Source organism: Gadus chalcogrammus, unplaced genomic scaffold (assembly GCF_026213295.1).
Source record: "Gadus chalcogrammus isolate NIFS_2021 unplaced genomic scaffold, NIFS_Gcha_1.0 GACHA091, whole genome shotgun sequence".
Lineage (NCBI taxonomy): Eukaryota > Metazoa > Chordata > Actinopteri > Gadiformes > Gadidae > Gadus > Gadus chalcogrammus.
In genome coordinates this window covers 131,787-154,683 of record NW_026613526.1, presented here as the reverse complement: position 1 = coordinate 154,683, position 22,897 = coordinate 131,787, and the positions used below count along the sequence as shown (strand labels likewise).

The 22,897-nt window shown below is 45.2% G+C and overlaps 1 protein-coding gene across 1 annotated transcript in view; it reads right to left on the bottom strand.

The window, feature by feature from the left end:
• Positions 1 to 22,897, bottom strand: part of LOC130378618 (uncharacterized) — a 72,691-nt gene that overhangs the window by 27,368 nt on the left and 22,426 nt on the right. The window contains exons 5-9 of the mRNA XM_056585333.1: positions 13,200 to 13,373; positions 10,359 to 10,532; positions 10,139 to 10,185; positions 9,094 to 9,417; positions 8,836 to 8,929 (exon numbers count right to left, since the gene is read on the bottom strand). Of these exons, the coding sequence (XP_056441308.1) occupies positions 8,836 to 8,929; positions 9,094 to 9,417; positions 10,139 to 10,185; positions 10,359 to 10,532; positions 13,200 to 13,373 (813 nt within the window). The remainder of the gene's footprint in view (positions 1 to 8,835; positions 8,930 to 9,093; positions 9,418 to 10,138; positions 10,186 to 10,358; positions 10,533 to 13,199; positions 13,374 to 22,897) is intronic.

Genomic DNA, 22,897 nt, shown 5'->3' with positions numbered 1-22,897 from the left:
GGACAATAGGTGGATTGACGCTACATCTGCTGGGAAGGAGACATACATGCTATGTTGTCAAATTGGATTCGGAAGTAGTGGGTTTACCTTCAAATGCCACTAATACTGCTGCAACACTTTAATAATTTTAACTCTGATAAATTATCTTTTGTTTTATAGTCGCACTGATGTGCATTCATGACGCACACATATGGCTGCGTGAGGCAGATGCGGCTGAAGACTCCGTCTCCATCCCTCCACTTTGCGATCTATACCACCACATAGGTGGGGATTGATCGTATCCCAGGTACGGCATCCTGCAATAAGCCAGTATGGAAGGCTGGTTAGCCAACGACGGGTAAGATCCCACCTTGAAGCCCGGGACAACCTAAATCAGGCACAGTCACGATTACTTGGCAGAGTCACTGTGAGCACTGGCTCACCTGATCATGGAGTGACGGACTGCAACCATCATAGGAAAAGCCGGCTGATGAAAGGTGGAGGGGGAACAGGAGTCAGATATGTCAGCTCTGGCAGCAGAGGTCGTCTTGAAACGGGGCGTGTCGCGTTTTATTTCATTTTATTTTACCTTTGTGGCATAGAAGGCCACTAATGCATGTATGTTTTTTCGGTTTAGTGCATGACTTCGGAACAGCGTGGTTTCGGGCGGCTGATGGTAAACCCACCCATATTGGGCTTAGGATTTGGACATACTGGTTTTGATTTCCCTTCCCAAAAGATTGGTTTCAGTTTACTGATGCTTAAGGTTAGACTTTCGACGTTGGGTGCACCAACGGCGTTATTAGATTTGTTTATCATTTAATGCGTATGGTTTTGACCATTGCGCAAGGGGGGAGGTATTGAGGAGAATTAGGAAAAAATTTGAAAACAAGGTTTTTCTTCACCATACTTGCAAATAATGATTAACATCCAGCTAAATGAGTGTGAAATATTTGAAAAAACAGTGTTCAACAGATGGGTAGAAGCAGTCCCATCAGAAGACCAAAGTGCGGCTACGGTAATCAAGGTTCTGACTAGAGAAGTCATGCCAAGGTTTGGAATTCCGTCACAAATTAGCTCAGGCAATAGAGCTGCGTTTATTCAGAAAACACTCAAACAAGTGATTTAACATCTGCATGTCAAACAAAGATTAGGCTGTGTCTACATTCCTCAAACCACAAGGTATGGTGCAGAGAGGAATCGGACACTTAAGACAAAGATTAACAAAATTAAATTAGAGTACTAAATTAAAAGACTAATGCACTACGACTGACACTAATGAGTTATCGCATGAAAACTAACAGAACGACGCATCTAACCCCGCATGAAATGTTTACGGGTCGACCCATGCCTTCACCTGTCATTCGAGGGCCTCATAAAGGACCTCCATTAGAACAATTGGAAACTGAATTAAGACGCTATTTGGGACAACTAACTGGCATACACAGGCTTATTTTTCAACAAGAGAAAGACAGAGTTCCAGAGTTGGAGAAGGAGCCACCAAGGGGGGTGGAGCCAGGTGACCAAGTGTATCTTAGGATGTTCAGGAGAAAGTGGAACTAGCCCAGGAGAGAAGGACCATACAAAGTCACCAGCGCAACACCAACAGCCATCCAAGTGGAAGGAAGTGCCACGTGGTATCATCTCAACCACTGCACAAAAGCTGCTCAACCCAAAGCCAGAGACGACCGTGAGAAGGAGGAGCCAGACGCAGACACACGTGGGGCTGACCAGCTGCCCCAGGACCAGATCCAGTCGAGCCAAGAGATACAGCAGCATGATGATGCTGAAAACGGGGAGCCTGTTTCTGATCCTTTACGGGTTGTGCCAGATTTCGCTGGCGCAAGCACAGACCCGGAGGAAGGATGAAACCACGGGGACAACACAAACCTGGAAGGGCCAGGAATTAGGGGGTGGTAGGCCTACTGAAGAAAGCCAGAGAGGAACACAGGATAATCCGGCCCAAAATCATTCAGGACTAATTGACAACAAAGGGAAAACTGTCTTATATACTCAGATACCACCGCGAGACCAAGTTAATGAATTTGTGTTTACTGTTATGTCGGATAACCAACCGTTATGTGCATTAACCTTCCGCCAGAATCATGAACATGTGCATAGGAAAGATCAGTGTGAATTACATATCCAATTTAATTCAATGAAATGGTGTCTGGCATAGAGGAGTCGGGTGACTGGGAGAGGATGCTCTATGGGGAGATAGATTGGAGTGAAACTAGAGAGGAGACCGGAATGTGAGAATCAGACCCCTCATGTGAACCACAACCATTTCAGACAGTGTGAACAAATGGACATTGGACTAATGGGTTTCAGGGCTGGTGGCTGCAAACAGAAGCAACAACCACGATGCCCAAACCCCCCACGTTATATAGTATACCGGTATATGACGATAATCAGAGCTATTCAAATCCATGCAAGCTTGTTGACAATCTTAGTTTTTAATTTTTATTATGTTTCACATTATTGAATGTATGTTATGTCAATTTTTTATGTATAATATGGTGTCACATATTTTTGAAATGCCAATTTTTAATGCATGCTGAATGATTATTGATTATTATGCTGTTTATGATTATTATGTAGGTATTCTAGATACACATTTGATATAGTTGCATGATGAATATAGAATATTGTGTTATTATGATTAGAAAGGTTTTATGATTACATATGAAACAACTTGTAGGGATTAGAGTGTTAATAATACACTGCATTTGGTAAATCTTTTTGGCCTAAAAACAGGTTGAAATCCCTGTCAAAGCTCTGAGGTTTTTACCGATGACCAGATGTGGTGTCAATTTGGCAAGGGCTTAGTAGCATATAGGCTTAGCAATAATTCAAGTAATTTGTTGGAACCTTATTGGCCCCAACAAGGGGGGATGTGTGGTAGAAATTAATGATTATATTCTATGGTGAACTGTGATTATTATGAGGTCTTTTATATATATTAGTGGAAAACACACGGTGCCTAGGTGTCTGGGTTTAGAACAGATGGAGCCCCCTAAAAGGAGCAGGGCTATCTTTGCAGACCATTTGTTGTCTATTTTCTGACCATTCAGGTTAAAGTGGATTTATGACTGAATGGAGGCAGACACCTCAAGGAGAAGCTGTTCTGTTTGTGTGTATAAAAAGAGGCCGCAGTTTGTGAACGGCAGTGACTTTGCAAACCCACTCAGGCTGTTGTCGTTGTTGTTTTGCTGCACGATAAAGTCTTTTGTCAATTCTTGCTCCGGACCCCTCGTTTTCATTTTACTCTCTCTCTCTTGAATTAGTCTAAGTGTTTTATATCTCGGTTAATCTCCTACAGTTGCAACGAGATGGAGCACTTGCTGAGTCATTTCCTGTAGTGCTGGAGCCACAGGTTGAAGCGTATGCGTCCTTTGAGACCCTCTTTGATATATAAGAGACCCTATACATATACAGCTTACTTAAATGTTGTCGACTCAGTCACTTATTGCATCACTTCCTTTAAGGCTTCGGCCTCCTAATTGATCATTGTAGGCTATAATAATAATAATAATAATAATAATAATACATTTAATTTAGAGGCGCCTTTCAAGACACCCAAGGTCACCTTACATAGCATATAGTCATCATACATTTTTTAAAAAAACAAGACATTGTGGAAAAAATAAATAAATAAATAAATCAACATAAGCAATAAGAAATAAATAAAACAAAAACAAGACAAAACAAAAAAAAACAAAGAAAAAAAAACAATCAAAACAGTGATCAGTTAGACGTTGTGTGCGAGTTTGAACAGGTGAGTTTTGAGTTGTGACTTGAAGGTTGTAATGGTGTCTGACTGTTTTATGTGTGGGGGGAGGGAGTTCCAGAGCCTGGGTGCTGAACAGCTGAATGACCGGGCACCCATTGAAGTGAGTCGTGATGTGGGGATACATAGTAGTCCAGCAGAGGTTGAGCGGAGGGAGCGGGAGGGAGTGTATTCTTGGAGGAGGTCGCAGAGATAACTGGGGGCTAGGTTGTGGAGAGCTTTGTAGGTGAGGAGTAGGGTTTTGTATTGGATGCGGTAGTGTACTGGGAGCCAGTGAAGTTGAATGAGGACAGGGGTGATGTGGTCAGATGATTTGGTGCGGGTGATGATCCAGGCGGCTGAGTTTTGAATGATCTGCAGTCTGTTGATGAGTTTGGTGGGGAGTCCGGCATAATTGAATGCCCTCTTTCATATATATATGATACCTCCACCACTGGGACGTGGCAACAATTCTCCAAATCCATATGGGGAGGGGGGGGATGCTTGTGGACAGTAGGGGTTTACCCTAGACATAAATAGGAAGTAAAATCAGGAAGGACCAAGGAAGGAATGACCTCTCACAAATATTTATTTAATAAATTGTTTCAAATAACCCTCCCTCGTTAAATCAATGAGCTTGGTGTTTTGCTTTCAAAAATAAGTTATAGAAAAAGTCTAAACTGCAGCTCCTTTGCCGCGTGAGCCACGAGTATTAGAGGGGGCGGTCGATAGCAACCACCATCGCAACCATGACGGTCAAGTGACTTGATTCAGCCCCGTTGAAAAAAATAGAATAGCCTACCTCCCTACACACTCAGCAGTAGATTAATGATATTTAAATTATTATGACCATGAAGTCTTTATTTGCATGGGTTTACATTTCGTTGTGTAGCATGGAAAAAATGGCAAAAATAGGCTGAGAACGAATTCGTATTTACGATATTGTAGCGACCCTGGGACAGTTAAATAGTTTGTGTGTTATGTGTTGCATTGTATTTCGTTGTCCGTTATGCCAGTTGTTCTGTGTGCATGTATTGTAATGTTCCTCTTGTCAATCAGTGTGGGGGCAAATCATTAGGTCAGCTGGGGGAGGGCCTTGGAAGAACACGAGGGTGGGGGCCTGCACATGAGTGAGACCGTGTTGGGGGTTGCCGGGGTAACCGGGGTTTGTTTTGGGTGGGATTTCTGCCGTTGGTTACGGGTTTCAGTGACCTGGTTTTGGTTCATTAAAAGTTCCTTCAATTACTAATGACTCGACATCGTTATGTCACCGGCGAGGTCATTACAATATGTTCAATAAAACGTAATCACAGACAAAATACGTTTTTTAGACAAACGTAATTGAGAATGCCGAATAGTTCTCTGGGAACGTAATTTTGATGAGAAAGGGTTGCTCTGTCAGTTGTCAAAAAAAGCGCACGGACGTGGCCTCTATAGCAACGACCTCAGCGTCAGAAACTGAAGCCACTCCGAGCGCGTCGATTTCTGACGAACGGTCAGTGACTTTTGCTTCAGTTTCTGACGCAAAAGGGTACCCTTGCGCTGCTTTTTTCGACGCATGGGGTTTTCAGCAGCCATCGGGTCCCCCGTCAAAGGGTTATTGTAACTAGTTGAAAACCCCACGCGTCTAAAAAAGCAGCGCAAGGGTACCCTTTTGCGTCAGAAACTGAAGCAAAAGTCACTGACCGTTCGTCAGAAATCGACACGCTCGGAATGAGAATGTGCATCAGCCCTTCCTCCTCCACCTCTTCTATTCTTCTTATTATTATCCTTCTTATTATTATCCTTCTTCTTATTATTATTATTATCCTTCTTCTTATTATTATTATTATTCTCTTCTTCTTCTTATTATTATCCTTCTTCTTATTATTATTATTATCCTTCTTCTTCTTCTTCTTCTTCTTATCCTTCTTCTTCTTCTTCTTCTTATTATTATTATTATCCTTCTTCTTATTATCCTTCTTCTTCTTATTATTATTATCCTTCTTCTTCTTCTTATTATTATTATTATCCTTCTTCTTCTCCTTCTCCTTCTTCTTCTTCTCCTCCTTCTCTTCCTCCTCTGTGATAGTGTGTGAACTGGTTGATATGAGTGTGTCTCAGGGCCAAATGGTGAGACTTGGCAGCTCTGTCAGTTGTGAAACAAAACGGACGGACGTGGTCTCTATAGCAACGACATCAGCTACCCAACACTGATAAAAAAAAACGATTGTTTCTCTCAATCAAAGCACCAAACAGGACAACTGATGCCCAGAGCCTTAACCCATACATGTTGTGTAATTAACAAGGACACGTTGGTGTAGTTGTGTTGAGGAATGTCACAGATGTCACTGTAAAATCGCCGTTATTGTGCAGCCATCGGCTCTTCCGTTAGCCAATGGGATGAATGCTTATAGCTTCATATATTGCCGTGGAGGGATTACATTGTAATGAGTGGAAAAACCCCTGCGTCGAAAAAAGAAGCACAAGGTCCTCCGTTAGCCAATGGGATGAATGCTCATAGCGTCTCTATGTGCAGCCATCGGCTCTTCCGTTAGCCAATGGAATGAATGCTCATAGCTTCATATATTGCCGTGGAGGGATTACATTGCAATGAGTGGAAAACCCCCTGCGTCGAAAAAAGAAGCGCAAGGTCCTCCGTTAGCCAATGGGATATGAATGCTCATAGCGTCTCTATGTGCAGCCATCGGGTCCCCCGTCAAAGGGTTACATTGTAACTAGTTGAAAGCCCCATGCGTCTAAAAAAGCAGCGCAAGGGTACCCTTTTGCGTCAGAAACTGAAGCAAAAGTCACTGACCGTTCGTCAGAAATCGACGCGCTCCGAGTGAGAATGTGTTGATTCTCCTTGTGTTTTTTTTTCTGGCAGGAATTCATATAAGGGCCAAGACACACACACACACGCACGCACACACGCACGCACGCACGCACGCACGCACGCACGCACGCACGCACGCACGCACGCACGCACGCACACACACACACGTCATTCTATCTGGATGAGATATTCTCATGAATGTGTCAGGGTTACCTGCTACTGTTTGTGCAGAAATATTCTTTTAAACTATGAACACAGTTATGGTCCCATGAGTGTGATGTCAACATCACACATGAATCCCTCCATGGCTCCCATTCATGTAGTCATCGGCCTCCATGTGGGTGAGGGTGTTTTGATGTGTTTGTGTTTGCACTCCCAGTCATGTTGCTGTGACCTCATGTCTTCAGACGGAGCTGGAAGTCTGTCAAGTGTACGTTTTTTAATTAAAATTAGGAAACCAATATTGTTACATGTCATTCATTATTCAGAAGCACACACTTACAGAAATATAATCGATGGATTATAATTTCATCAACATGGATCCTTCAAACATTTCTACATGACTGTAAAGGTTATTGAATTAAAGGTTATAAATGATTTTGAGGAGAAAAAAGACAGTGAACAGAATAGTCTATGTAGTGTCATCATTTACAATGGTTATGTTTCTATAATAGCAGGGTTATTTTATTCCTTCACTTCTCTTCCGTGATTATCTGGTTGGGTTGGATTCTTGCTTCACCCTTTACAGGCAGGTATTCAACAACACACACCTTTAGTCTCATCAAACCAGCACAGTTTACAACCATTGTAATGTGACCATTGTCACTCAGTATTCAGGTTTAGGGATTCAGAATCTTTATTCTTTATTTTTTACTTTATTTTCTATTCTAACCTATAACAATTATGGTCCTAGATTTGGGTAATAACGGTACAATAACATACAAACAATAACACAACAAACAATAAAACATAACACAATGATCCAATGGATGGAAGTCAGCCTGCGTTCCTCCAGAGAGGTCCACAAGATGCAGTCCCCTGAAGGGGAGACCAACTCGCGCCGCCCCAAGAGAGTCCGACACACTGCCTACTACAAGGACTTCTTATACCGTGGCACAGGTGACAGAAAGGCTGAGATCAGCTCTGCTCCACACATGATGTAGGATGGAAACATCTATCATGTTGTTCCCCCTTCATCGTGTAAGCTCTGTCTCCTATTCCTTGTCATTGTCTAGCCGCTCTACTTGTTCCTAGCGTTAGCCAACGTTAACCTTTGTGCCTGGGGTATCCCGGGCCCGAGGGAGCAGAGATCCCCTCATGCATTCTTCTCCATGATGAGAATACAGGAAACTCTGTCCTTTAAAGGTCCCATGACATGAAAATCTCACTTTGTGAGGTTTTCTAACATAAATATGAGTTCCCCTAGCCTGCCTATGGTCCCCCAGTGGCTAAAACTTGTATTTGGTGTAAAACTAGCACTAGCTGTTCTGCTCGCCTTTGAAAAAACGGAGGCTCAAGCGCGCTGATTTGGAATGTCTGTATTCATGACGTCATCAGGAATCTCAGCTCCTCCCCTTACTCTGCCTGGCCCGCCCAGAGACGTTGGCCTGCCAATGAGACTCGACCGTGCGAGCGCCACATGTGTGTGTGTGAATACACACACTGTAACGCAAGTGTTTCTTGGACGTGTCTTGTATTTCCAGGACTGTAACGCAAGTGTTGTACACTTCCTTGTTATTTGGATAACCGTTCTGCTGTTGGTGTGATGGCGCATAACACGTCGGACTCTCGTCTCTGGTATTTCTACAACGAGACTCGTATTGGGGGTTATCTCAGCCAAGGTTGAGAATGAATTGGGGGGAAGGAACTTTGGCTTTGACTCCCTCAAGAACATGAACCACGACAAGGAGGAGAAAGGATCTTTGCCGGGCAGCGCTTATGCACCTCCGCCTCCGGCGGTGGTCCCTCAGCGGGGCTCAAGCGGGAGACATTCGCCGCCAACAATCCCTTTCTCCTCCATGTCGTGGTTCATGTTCTTGAGGGAGTCAAAGCCAAAGTTCCTTCCCCCCAATTCATTCATTCATTCCTCCATGTCGTGGAGACGCTGAGCCCAGGCTCAGCGTCTCTGTGTAAGTTATAGACACACACAGGACCTCCTCCCTGGGCTCTGGGGGGGGGGAGGCCTCAGCTGTGTGTGTGTGTGTGTGTGTGTGCGCGCAGGGGCCCCGCTCAGTCCGACGAGGAGGTCCCTTTTTTTTTTTCTACAACCGACACAGAGAGGCTGAGGCCTCCACTATGGACTCCTCCCACCCCCCCCCTGGGGTCCGCCGCCACCTCCCTACCCAGACCGCCGGGAGGAGGTCCTCCTGGGTGAAGGAGGACCAGAAGGTGTGGAGGTGTGTCAGTGTGTCTGAGGACCCTCCTCCACCTGGGGACACTCTGTAGAAGGACAGAGAGCCAGCAGGCCGGTCCAGATACACTCCTACTCTGGTGGAGCCAGTGGGGGGGAGAGGGAGGTCTGTCTCTATACCGTTGTACTGGGCAGAGTAACCATCATCATCACAATGAAGACTCCAGGACTTGTTGTTCTCTCCAAGCTCACTGTCATCACCCCCTCCTCTCCTTGTGATTCCTCTGTATGTCACTCCTATATCAACCCCTCCTTCCCTCTCTACCTCCCAGTAACAGCGGCCAGTCAGAGCCTCTCTACCCAACACCTGGTGATAGGAGTCAAATCTCTCTGGGTGATCCGGATACGACTGGTCCTCTCCAACCCGCGTCACCTTCCTGTTGTCCTCAAACAGAGAGAGGAGTCTGTGGGCCGTGTTGGGGTCCAGTGTGAGGTCACAGGCATCTGAGGGAGAACCAGACATGATGAGCTGCTGAACCGCTCTTCATCATCATCATCATCATCATCATCACTAGTACTGTTCTCCTGCGCTCTTCTTCTTTTTATTCTCTTTCAGACTCTTTTTGTGATCGCTCTCTCTTCTTCTTCAGTTCCCCCCCTCCCCCTCAGCCCCGCCCCCCCCTCCCCATTTGCCCCCCCCTCAGCCCCATCACCCCCCCCCCCCCTCCCCATCAGCCTCCCCATCAGCCCCATCACCCCCCCACCCCTCCCCCTCAGCCCCTTCATCCCCCCTCCCCGCCCCCCCGTCATCCCCCCTCCCCCTCGTCACCCCCCCCCCCTCACCCTCAGCACCCCCTCAGCCCCGGCCCCCCCCCTCCCCTTCAGCCCCCCCTCAGCCCCTTCATCCCTCCTCCTTCTCCCCCTCAGCCCCGCCCCCCCCCTCACCCTCACCCCTCCCCCTCAGCCCCGTCACCCCCACTCACCCTCCCCCTCCCCCTCATCGCCCCCTCCCCCTCAGCCCCCCCTCAATGTATCAATGTAATACCTGCTGGGTTTTATGCAAGCAGGTTTAACTGTGATGGTGGACAGTATTAATATACGTTAGATACATGATGTCAGCCATCATCTTCATTCCCAGTAGGATGTGACCTCACTTCCTGCTGTGTGGATGGACTTTCCATCTCAATAGTGAGTGTGTGAGGTGATGAATCAAACAGACACTTACACTTCTTTAGAGCTGGTTTCAGCCTCAACACTCCACCGTGCTCCACACTGGGGGTGAATCAAAGTGATAGCAGCATGTTGAAACATTCACCTTCATCATCTGCTGTCTCATAACGTTCTACACTACATGAGTGACAGCTGCCTCTTCAAACCGCTTCATCTAGCAGCATGAATCCTTGTAGGAGACTTTGCCCCTGAGCAGTGAGCTGTCCTCTCCATACCTGAGAGTGTCCAGTCTCCAGCGGGGATCCTCCAGTCCAGCAGAGAGCAGCGCAGCTCCAGAGTCTCCTGGGTGATTGTAGCTCAGGTCCAGCTCTCTCAGATGGGAGGGGTTGGAGCTCAGAGCAGAGGCCAGAGAAGCACAGCCTTCCTGTGTGACCAGGCAGCCAGACAAGCTACACGCACACACGCACACACACACACACACACACACACACACACACACACACACACACACACACACACACACACACACACACACACACACACACACACACACACACACACACGGAAAATCCTGTGTTTTTCCAGTCTGCCAACCACTTAGTGAACGTCCTACTCCAAACACAAGTGGCGTTGCCTTGATGACGTAGAAGGTCCTTTTATGAAGCACTTCCTGGTCAATTGAAGGGACCATATTTGTGGATAAAGAATTAGTAATTAAGATAATGAGTCCTGGATATTAGTGGTGTGAACGGTTAAAAAAAATGTAATCGTTTACACGACCCCTACTTTTTCCTGTACACAGTTAACCGTTTCTTTATTAATTAATGAAGCTTTAATTTTATTTTAAAGTGGACCACAGTCGCGCTATAGGGGGATTATTTGTTTATCAACACGGCGGAAGCGCGAGCAGAATGATCGCAAAAAGAACATTTGTTTGACCAGTTGCCACGGTTATCTCCATGTGGTTAATTTGCAGTTGCAGTGTTATTTAGGATGTCATCAGCTTACTGTTACATTAAACTGTAATCAGAAAACGCGGTTATATGCTATAGACCCTATAGTATCGGTGGTATAAAGGCTGGTAACAACCCCACTCACACTCGTGTTATATTGCTTACAGCTGTTAATGCATCCTTTTTCATTGATTTTGCGGTGGTCACTAATAGCAATGAATGCCCTCTGAGTCGGTTTTGGTGAAAAAAATATACAAATATTCATGACATGCAAATGTCTCACCTCTGATTGGCTAACAGCACTGTCCATCACTGTAATAAACCCGATTAAACTTCCAGAGCGACGAGAGCGAGAGAGCGAGAGAGCGAGAGAGAGCGAGAGACAGAAAGAGAGAGGCCACGTCTCCCGTCTTCCTTGGGCACCGCGAACGTGACCACGGCACTCCCGCGACTCCCGCCGTGCCCCGTGAACGAATTAATGAATGGCCCGGGAACCACGGGCACCGCGGCCCGGGCAACTTGGGCACCACAAAAACAGATCGCGCACAGAGGCCTAATTAGGCCCATATATTTTGTACTTGAAATGCAATGTTTTTTCACCCAAAAATCACCTAAAAAAACACCCAAATAGTTAATTTAAAAAAATCCCGTTCCCAGCTCCCCCCCCTAGGTTGTGCGAGCGCCCCCGTTGAGAAACCATGCTATAGACCCTGGAGTATCTTTGGTATAAAGGCTGAGACGAATATCGAATTATAAATATGTAAACTTTAAGTTGAAAGGGTTGAAAGTATGGACCGTCGCGATTCCCATTGAAACAATGTTGCGGTGATTATTATTATTTCTTTACGGTTTTTCGCTTACTTATTTTTCCTAAATAGTTATGATTTACTAACCGGTTACTAGGGGTGTGACGAGATCTCGTGCGACGAGATCTCGCGAGATTAAACTCGACGATATTACCCGTCGCGATAAAAATCGGTCTTGCGAGATTTGTGATTTATCCAAACTTCTATTTGTCGCCTGTGGGGGCAGTAATGCGCCTTTTCTACATCTAGCCTGCCAGAACCTAGAGAAGGAAAAGAAGAGGAGGAGAAGGAGGGGAAGCAGGGGAAGCATCGAAAGCAGCCATAAGCTGTGTTCGAAATCGTTCCCTATCACGGATATAGTGTACTATATAGGGTGCTCGCCATTTTGTAGTGGTGTTCGAATTCTCAGTGGTTAATTTCATGCACTATATAGTGCACTTAAAATACCCAAAATTTGAGTGTACATACGATGTAGCCTACATGTTACTCCCGTATACCACAATGCAATGCGGTCGTGTTTTTCCGGAGGAGCAGAAAGAGGCTGAATAACCGCAAAAACGAATACATTTAATCAAAGTACATTTTCGGTACTTTGATTTGGTTTTGCACATAATATTGTTTGCACTTGAAAAAAAAGAATTATTGAATTTAATTTATTTTAATTTAACTTTCATAAATTTTAGTTTTAGTTTCAATTTCATGCATGTAAAGAGTTATAATAAAACATTTCAAAATGCATGCGCGACTTGGTTAAATAAATGTCTGTTGGTCCAGTCATATATTTTGTCATTGTAGTTTTCTTAAAATCTCGTCTCGTCTCGTTCTCGTGAACCCAATATCGTGTCTCGTCTCGTCTCGTGAGCTGAGTGTATCGTCACACCCCTACCGGTAACACATGTACACGTGTACCATTGCACACCCCTACTGGATAAATTAAGCTTTAAAATACGTTTTGAGTGACAATTGCAAGTTTCAAATCATTTTTTTTATATCTTTCCAGAGACCCTCTAAAATGTTTCTGTTGAGGCTTTCAGGGGGTCTGAGGTGTCCAGCTAGGGGTAAGACCCTCCAAAGACCCCCTGTACTTCACCCTGCTCTAAACTATCAACGTCCCGTGTACGGGGGACAGTGGGGGGGCAATATTATTATATTTTTAGCTCATTTTTATTTTTATAATTGAAAGGTTGCAGGCATATGGATGTATTAGAATATCCACCTAATCAAAAGGTGTTACATCTCCAATGATACAAACTCATGGATGTGGTCATCACAGGTACTGAGTTATAAGCTGAGTTATATAACCGTCCTCTGATGTGGAACTTGTGGTGTAACTGTTTGACCATTGAGTAAAACTGACCTGAGAGTTTCCAGTGTACAGTGTGGACTCCCCAGTCCAGCAGAGAGCAGCTTCACTCCTGAATCCTGCAGATCATTGGTACTCAGGTCCAGCTCTCTCAGACTAGAGGAGTTGGAGCTAAAAACTGAGGCCAGAGCTTCACAGCATCTCTCTGACAGATGACAGCCATTCATCCTTCACACAAACAATAACAAACAACATGTTAGGAGCAGTGATACGTTTCTTATTTGAAATTTGACATGTTTTATTAGTTTAATTAAATTTCAATATAGTAGTTCTTTAAAATATGACTTACTTAGAGGTCAGATAACTAAAGATTTAAAATAACTCCTGAAAATGTCCATAAAAAGAGGTAGTTCTGACTTCGGGTAAGCTAATGAGACGATAGGTAGCATACGAGGGGCGCTCGCGACCAATTGAGCAAAAAACGAAAAAGAAAACTAAAGCTACAACTCGAACTTTGAATAATTAAGGTCACGAGTACTTCTCAAAGTGGAAAGGGAAAAGAGAAAAAGAAGAAAGCAGAGAAACAGACGGGAGATATGCACAACGAGGTAGAAGGCGAACAGGTGCTCCGGGCTAGCGCAGAGGTAGCTAGCAATGCCGACCAACCTAGCTGGGTGTCTGAGCTACAGGCTAGCTTACAGGCTGGTCTGGACAAGATACAGGCTAAAAAAGGATATAGCCCAGCACAGAATGGACGCCAAATTGGACAAAATTGGCAAAGAAATGGAGAAGATGAAGCAGGGGATGGAAGACTCGGAGAGGAAACTAATAGAAAATTCGAATCCGTGGACGTTTACATGCGGGCACAAAAGAAAGAAATTGAGATCCTAGAGAAACGTACAGTTGAGGTGGAGGAGTGGACTTCAGAGGTACAGGACATTCTCACTACTTCACTTGAACAACAAATTAGGCTACAAGAGAAATTAACCGACTTGGAAGGGATGTCAAGGAGAAGCAATATTCAAATCTGGGGGCTGGAGGAAGGGTTGAGGGAGATTCAGTTGCTGATTATTTGATGAATTAATTCCCAAGGAGCTGGGAATGTCTGAGGATATTGAATTGGATATTCAAAGGGCACACAGAGCATTAACACCGAAACCACTCGCGCTACGACTTGCGCTAGGACCATGGGTCCTTCCCCCTCGTTGCTCTGTTGCTTTGTAACATGTGTAATGACAACAATAAACTATACTATACTATACTATACTATACTATACTATACTATACTATACTATACTATTTGCGCCGCGGCGCAAGTGTCAAAAGGGTTGGTCTGAAGCAGCCTAATTACCCGTAGGTGTGGTTTGGGCGGAACGTGCAATGAACCAATCAGAGCATTTTCCCGCATCCCCTTTAAGAGCGATCGGCGCTTGTTCCATGGCGGATTGCTATTATGATGGCGGATTTGCCAGGCGCTGAAAGAAAATAATTTATCTTTCGGCTAAATCTCCTTCCAATCTTTGCAACTTTTCATTTTTCGTTTTGTATTATTTTTCTTCATTTACGCCTACGAACATTTGGACCAGTCGAATAAAAAATGTCTCAAGGACATAGGCTACTATACTTTTCCGATGTTTTGGGCTCACTTTCTCTGAATCACAAGGTTATGAATGCATGGTAATAATTGTACAATGTAGCTAAACAATAGAGCGGAGATGTCATTAGTTTGCTTATACCTCACTATATACGATGCAGCTCCTCTGACAGATGAGCTCTCCTCTCCCGTACTGCTGCGGCATTTGGACGTAATGGCATCGGCACATGCAGTTCAGCATCACGTCTCCTTAAGTCCTCTAATCTATCCTCATTAATGTCATCGACACATCCATGATTCATGCCACAAAGAATGCTGCGACTTTTTGAGGACCATACTGTAAAGTACCACCTGACCTATCCAAACACCTGAAGCGCATTTTCAGTATTCCGATGTACGTTCAATTACACTGCCTGTTTGTGTGTGTTTCCTGTTGAATAGAATTTCGCGCACTGTTGCTTGCATAAGAAATGGGGTCATGAGCCATGACTTCAACGGATAGCCGTTGTCCCCTAACAGCCACCCATCCAAGGGAGGATTCCCCTCGAATATGGCAGGAATGGTCGAGTTTGCCAACATGAAAGAGTCATGGCTTGAGCCAGGGTAATTAGCAAAGGTAATTAGCAAAGATATTAATCGAATGAGTTCCGTTCCGGTTTATGTATACAAGTGCGTTTACTGATGGGGCACGTAGCTGCACATGGGTGCAGTCTATAGCACCAAGGACGCCAGGGAACCCATATTTGGTCCAAAACTCCTGCTTAGTTCTTTCCAGGCTGTCAGGTGTAACGGGGAATTTGATGTATTCCCCAGCATGTCGGACTCGACCTGACGTAACTGCATGAACTTATTGCCGATTGTGAAATTCGTCCAATAGAACTAAGGGGATGCTGGAACGACCCAGATGCATAGAAATGCAGTGCCGCTGTAACTTTCACTGCAACGGGGAGGGCATAGGGACAGCGTGCATCAGTCCCCAGCTCATCTGCCAGGAGATGGCAGATATCTGTTACAGCCTGACGGGTCAGGCGTAGCTTACGCCTGCATTCCTCCTCACTCAGGGAGAGATAGGTGTGTCTGGGCCGGTAGACCCTCTCCCCCCGGCGTCTGATCCTCTGTCCCAAGACGTATTCCATTCCACTGTGCAATAGAAAAATTATGAGCAACCTCAACTTAACTGGTAAGTTGCAGAGTAAGTTTTTAAATGGACTAACAGAAGGTGATTTCGCAGTCTTCAGAATTTATTTCGCAGTCTTCAGAATTGTGGTTCCTGATTCTTGACGGACAACCCACTTTGACAGGTGTCCTTATATACATGTGTCTCTTGCCACTATTGGTCAACCAGGTTAATTTGATCTGTCATTACGCCTGCTAAAATTCACGTGAATAATTTGGGTAAATGTGTACGCTAGATTTATGCCTATTTATTTTATCTTTATGGACACCACAATGATTTTCCTTGTGTGGTAATATTTTATTTTCCTTGTAATGTATGGTTTGCAAAAATGGGAACTGCTGTCCGTGTAGATGAGAGAAGCAAAGTGTATGCGCGAGGTGCACAAGCAATCCGTATGCATCGCATGCGCATGTATGCATGTATGCATGTGCCCTTAAAATAGCATCTGAACAACGCGCCACTGACTTTAAACCAGGTATTTCCTGGTTAACTAGCGCAATGGTATTCAGAAACGGCAAAATACAGTTTGCGCCAGAACACGCCTCCTCCTTCCGCCGAACCGCCCCTTGGGGCGCATGATCATTCCCTAATTTACCGGCGAGTGGCGGTGGTGGGAAAAGAACGCTCTGCGCCAGTTGTAAACTGAAGTATCCCTTTAAGACATTTAGAGTGTCCCCACTTATCCCAGCACCACTACACCACTGCTTACAGTAGGGATGGGAATCGAGAACCGGTTCTTGTTCAGAACCGGTGCCCAGTGAACCAATTCCTTGGAATCGTTAGCATGCCTGCTTAACGATTCCACTTATCGGTTCCGGTCATTCCAAGGGCCCTATCTTGCATCCGGCGCAAGTGACTTAGTCACTGGCGCATGTGTCGTTGCTAGTTTACAACTGGCGCAGAGCGCTCTTTTGCCACCTGCGCCACTCGCCGGTAAATTAGGGAATGATCTTGCGCCCCAAGGGGCGGTTCGGCGGAAGGAGGAGGCGTGTTCTGGCGCAAACGGTATTTTGACGTTTCTGAAAACCATTGCGCTACTGACCAGGAAATACCTGGTTTAAAGTCAGTGGCGCGTTGTTCAGACGCTATTTTAAGGGCGCATGCCTACAAGCGCATGCGATGCATACGGATTGCTTGTGCACCTTGCGCATACACTTTGCTTCTCTCATCTACACGGACAGCAGTTCCCATTTTTGCAAACCATACATAATTACAAGGACAATAAAATATTACCACACAAGGAAAATCATTGAGGTGTCCATAAAGATAAAATAAATAGGCATAAATCTAGCGTACACATTTACCCAAATTATTCACGCGAATAGTAGCAGGCGTAATGACAGATCAAATTAACCTGGTTGACCAATAGTGGCAAGAGACACATGTATATAAGGAATGGACACCTGTCAAAGTGGGTTGTCCGTCAAGAATCAGGAACCACAATTCTGAAGACTGCGAAATCACCTTCTGTAAGTCCATTTAAAACCTTACTCTGCAACTTACCAGTTAAGTTGAGGTTACTCATAATTTTTCTATTGCACAGTGGAATGGAATACGTCTTGGGACAGAGGATCAGACGCCGGGGGGAGAGGGTCTACCGGCCCAGACACACCTATCTCTCCCTGAGTGAGGAGGAATGCAGGCGTAAGCTACGCCTGACCCGTCAGGCTATCACCGACATCTGTCATCTCCTGGCAGATGAGCTGGGGACTGATGCACGCTGTCCCTATGCCCTCCCCGTTGCAGTGAAAATTACAGCGGCACTGCATTTCTATGCATCTGGGTCGTTCCAGCATCCCCTTAGTTGTATTGGACGCATTTCACAATCGGCAGTAAGTTCGGCTATACATGCAGTTACGTCAGGTCTAGTCCAACATGCTGGGGAATACATCAAATTCCCCGTTACACCTGACATCCAGGAAAGAACTAAGCAGGAGTTTTGGACCAAGTATGGGTTCCCTGGCGTCCTTGGTGCTATAGACTGCACCCATGTGCAGCTACGTGCCCCATCACTAAACGCACTCACATACATAAACCGGAAGGGAACTCATTCAATTAACATCCAAGTAATTTCCGATGCTAATTGTCGAATAAATCATGTCTTTGCCAATTACCCTGGCTCAAGCCATGACTCCTTCATATTGGCAAACTCGACCATTCCTGCCATATTCGAGGGGAATCCTCCCTTGGATGGGTGGCTGTTGGGGGACAACGGCTATCCGTTGAAGACATGGCTCATGACCCCATTTCTTATGCCAGCAACAGTGCGCGAAATGGCATTCAACAGGAAACACACACAAACACGCAGTGTAATTGAACGTACTTTCGGGATTCTGAAAATGCGCTTCAGGTGTTTGGATAGGTCAGGTGGTACTTTACAGTATGGTCCTCAAAAAGTCGCAGCATTCTTTGTGGCATGTTGTGTTTTACACAACATTGCCATGAATCATGGATGTGTCGATGACATTAATGAGGATAGATTAGAGGACTTAATGAGACGTGATGCTGAACTGCATGTGCCGATGCCATTACGTCCAAATGCCCCAGCAGCAGCACGGGAGAGGAGAGCTCATCTGTCAGAGGAGCTGCATCGTATATAGTGAGGTAAGCAAACTAATGACATCTCCGCTCTATTGTTTAGCATTGTACAAATATTACCATGCATTCATAACCTTGTGAGTCAGAGAAAGTGAGCCCAAAACATCGGAAAGTATAGTATGTCCTTGAGACATTTTTTATTCGGCTTGTCCAAATGTTAGGCGTAAATGAAAAAAAAAAGATTTGAAGGAAAAAATATTTATTTTCTCCCTCCTCTGTAAGGTCTTTTACGCGGCCTGCCTCGGCGGGATCCAACAAATGAGGGTCCGGGAGTGGCGACGCTGGATGTGCTCCTGCAGGAGCGGGTGGACGGAGATGGAATGGGGGGAGGAAGGGGCACAACAGGGGGAGGAAGGGGCACAACAGGGGGAGGAAGGGACACAACAGGGGGAGGAGGTGGGTCGTTTGGGGGCCATGCACGTTCCATTGCTGTCGCAATCCGGTCCAAACTTGAGGCGATGCGCCCGAGAGGCCGCAGCAACATCGCCACCCGGTCCAGACGGGTGTTGGTGTTTCGCCGCATCCCGGCCAGCTCCCGCTCCAGCATGTCGAACCCGGTTTGCTGGAGCTGCAGGAACGGGTGGTCCTGCGGTCTCATGCTGCTGCTGCTGCCACGGCGTCTTGCTTGAGGGCGCCGCGCGGCTCCCTCAGCTGCCCCGTGCGCGCTGGTCCCGAGGCCAGGGTCTTCTTCCTGAGAAGCTACGTGACATTGTTTTGATTTATTTTATGGCTGTGTTACATTTATTAAATGTCAAAAATGATTAAAAAGATTTTCACGAGACATCTCTATTTATGTGAACTTTATTTATGTACCTTGGGGTTGGACAGCTGGTGCATCGGGTTGAGTGCCGACCTCTAAGCCCCCAAAACCCTCAACACTTTCAGCGGTCAGTGTTGACGCAGCGATATCCTCTGCTGGCGTGAGGTCCTGGTAACTGCCAGATCCTCCTCCAGTCTTTTGACGTGCTTTCAAGTTGGCCGCAAGCTTGGCCTTTCCTCTTCTCCTGACGTCGTTGTATCGCTTACGGCAATGGTGAGATGTCCTATTTTGTCCAGCTGCTGAAACAATTACGGCGATTTCCTCCCAAGCCGCTTTCACGGAAGCAATTTTGGGTGGGTTTCTCCCATCCCCATATAAAGCCAACTCGCGTTCTTTGACTGCTCTGACAAGCACATCGGTATCTTCTGTGGTGAACCTTTCATTGCGTGCGCCTGGCAAACCCGCCATCATAATAGCAATCCGCCATGGAACATGCGCCGATCGTTCTTAAAGGGGATGCGAGAAAACGCTCTGATTGGTTAATTGCACGTTACGCCCAAACCACACCTACGGGTAATTAGGCTGCTTCAGACCAACCCTTTTGACACTTGCGCCGCGGCGGAAGTGTCATTTATCCGCCTGTAAAATAGCGATAGCGCCGTAGAACCGCCCACAAAGCTACTTGCGCTTTGCGCTTTCCCACTTGTGTTTCAGACCGTTAAAATAGGGCCCCAAATGCGTCACAACGTCGCACACGCGCTGCTTTGTTTTTGTTCAAAACGCAGCAAGCAGGCGCCGAGGCAGAAGCGCTCTAAAGCTTGGTTGTATTTTACGTGAAAAGACGTCAATATGGCCATTTTCAACAATTGTAAAGTTTCCATTTCGTCAAAGGGGGTAGCTACCTCCAATATGCAGAAACATTTGGCTACACAGCATGCAATTCCTTTGCAGGAATGTCGCGTGTTTGATACACTACTAACTAGCGACGCAAGTGAGTCAAGCAGCAGCGGAGCTATCGGGAGGCCATCTGTTATTAATGCCTAATGTGTGTGTATATATATAGATATAATAACAGCACTGTATTATAATTGTGGTAGTATAAAAGGTATGAATACATAACTGAATTCACATTTATTAAAATGAGTAACGTTATTACCTTATATAACCGATCCACCGTCTCTTTACAGAAGACTTCTTTTTTTTTTTATGTCAGTTGAATTCTGTTACAAATTGAATGCAAATGAGCACTGTTAATATTCCAAAAGGCACAAGCTCTTACTTGACTGTTTTCAGTCTTTATTTTTAGTTTATGGCACATAATGACGGCATTTGGGCTTAAAAAGCCAAACATATCTCGTTTTTTGTCAAGACCAATTAATGTGAAAATGTACAATTTCCTAATACTAGACACTCTTCTGATCAGATATCAAAGAGAGTTAATGCAAAAAAAATAGTAGTTATTTTCTCACCCAATGAGAATCGATAAAGAAAATCGAGAAGGAATCGGATCGATAAGCAGAATCTGAATCAGAATCGTTAAATTCTTATCAATTCCCATCCCTAGCTTACAGCTGTTGAAAAACAGCTTGACTTAACTATCAATTAAAGGTTGGGTATGGAATTCGCTTTTTTGGCCATTTTTGCAGAATTACTTGAAATCCTTATCATAACCCACTTGCAGCCACTGAGTTAGAAGTACTGACATGAAAATTAAACAAGTCAATCATCTGTGGAACGGGCAGGGCTCGAAAAACTCCAGCCAATGATTTCCACAGCCACCGAGTTGCATTGGACAGTAAGTACGTCAATCAAACGGTCGTACTGCACTCCCCCTCCCCCGCGCCCCGCGCGCGACCGCTTCGTGAGTACTCGTTACCCAGAGCAAGCTCCTGTTTGTTGTTATCCTGCAGTAGCTACTGGAACTAGTTAATCCACATTTGGACCTAGCAGTAGAAGACAATTTCCATGGCAGACAAGACGCCACCATCCCCACCACCACCACCACCACCAGCAAAGAGAAGGAAAACTATTTTTCAGAGAGTAATTGATAATAAAAACGTTGAAAGAGAAAAACTGAAATCAAGAATAATCCTAGGCGCTGCTTTCGAACGTTGGCGGCAACTGAAGGACGAGAAGGGTCTAAAAACCGATGCTTGTGTGGCGGTTTACCTAGTTTCAAAGTTTATACCGTTTATACTCGGTAATACCGGTGTTGAGACGAGTGTATTACTCTGTGTGAAAATGTCCACACCGCGGCAACCCTAGTGAAAACCAGGACTTCCAATACAATTATATGAAACAAACATACATTTTCTAAAAATAGTAATGATTTATGTGACCGTTGAATGTTTATAACATCTGGTGCAACCATAGCCGCGGAAACGTATTCTCAGCAGGGGGTGCTGGAAAAAAAAACCTCAGCCTGCACTAGACTCGCAACTCGTTACATTGATAAAAAAGATATATAGCAGCGCAGCTCAATTTCACCAGTGCATGCGTGCACACTTGAAAATCGATCGTTGTGTTCACTTCCTTCACACCATGGTTCACATCCAGCTGCTCACAGAACAAGTTTAGCGCACCACCGCTCCCCTCACACTTTTTCATACAACCTTTTTTCAGCACTAGGTCACATGAGCATTAAATAAATGCTGCGTCTCAAAATGTCTTGGACAGCAGCGAGGATGACTCGCTTTGCCACGGGCCGAAACAGTGCGGAGCGACCACAGCCAGAGCGAACACAGCGGGGCAGAGGAGTGTCAGGAATAGTCTTTGGTGTACACATCAGTACGGCCTATTTGCACTACTGTTTAGTGGCAATGCAGTGTTTTATTCTATGCCTTTTTATTTTCGTATATTATTTCAATGAATACAATTTATTTATTCATAAAAACAAGATCTGGTCTTCAAATCGTTTTTCCAAATATAGGTCGTCTTACAATGGGGTTTGTGTTTATATTCGGACCAATATGGTACAGCGGGCGCTCACATGACGTTAAGCATTTCCTGGTGCATAATGTGACGCTTCAGAACCTAAAATCCTGTTTCTCCCCATTGACACGACAACACATAACCTGCGTTTTCAGAAATCTCCACTTTGGCCGGAGTTTTTAGAAATGATCGTTTTCTGTGATAAGACAGGGCCTCAGACAGGGGGTGTTGCAGCACCCCCAGCACCCCTACTTCCCGCGGTACTGGGTGCAACTTACAGCTGAATGTAGTGCCATGTTGTTAAACGAAAACCTACGCTAGCCTGGCTCGCTCTTGCGCATCTCTGTTCGCGCTCGTGCATGATTGCGCGTCCAGGTACTTCGAATGGGTGGAGTCAGAGTCAGCGTTGAAGGAGAGGGGGTAGGACCATTTGAGTTGTGTATTTTCAAAATCTGCTGGCGTTTCGCAAATCCCATACCCAACCTTTAACAATCCTTGGCTTTCCTTATTTATTAGTTCATAATGAATAGAGCTTTAATGAGTTTGTCTCTTCACTGGGTAAACAATCTAACAATGTTACTCTGTATCCTATTCATATATGTGAATAGAGAATTACCAACTAAGATAATGAGTACTGGATATATTAAGCTTTAAAATACGTTTTGAGTAACAATTGCAAGTTTCAAATCATT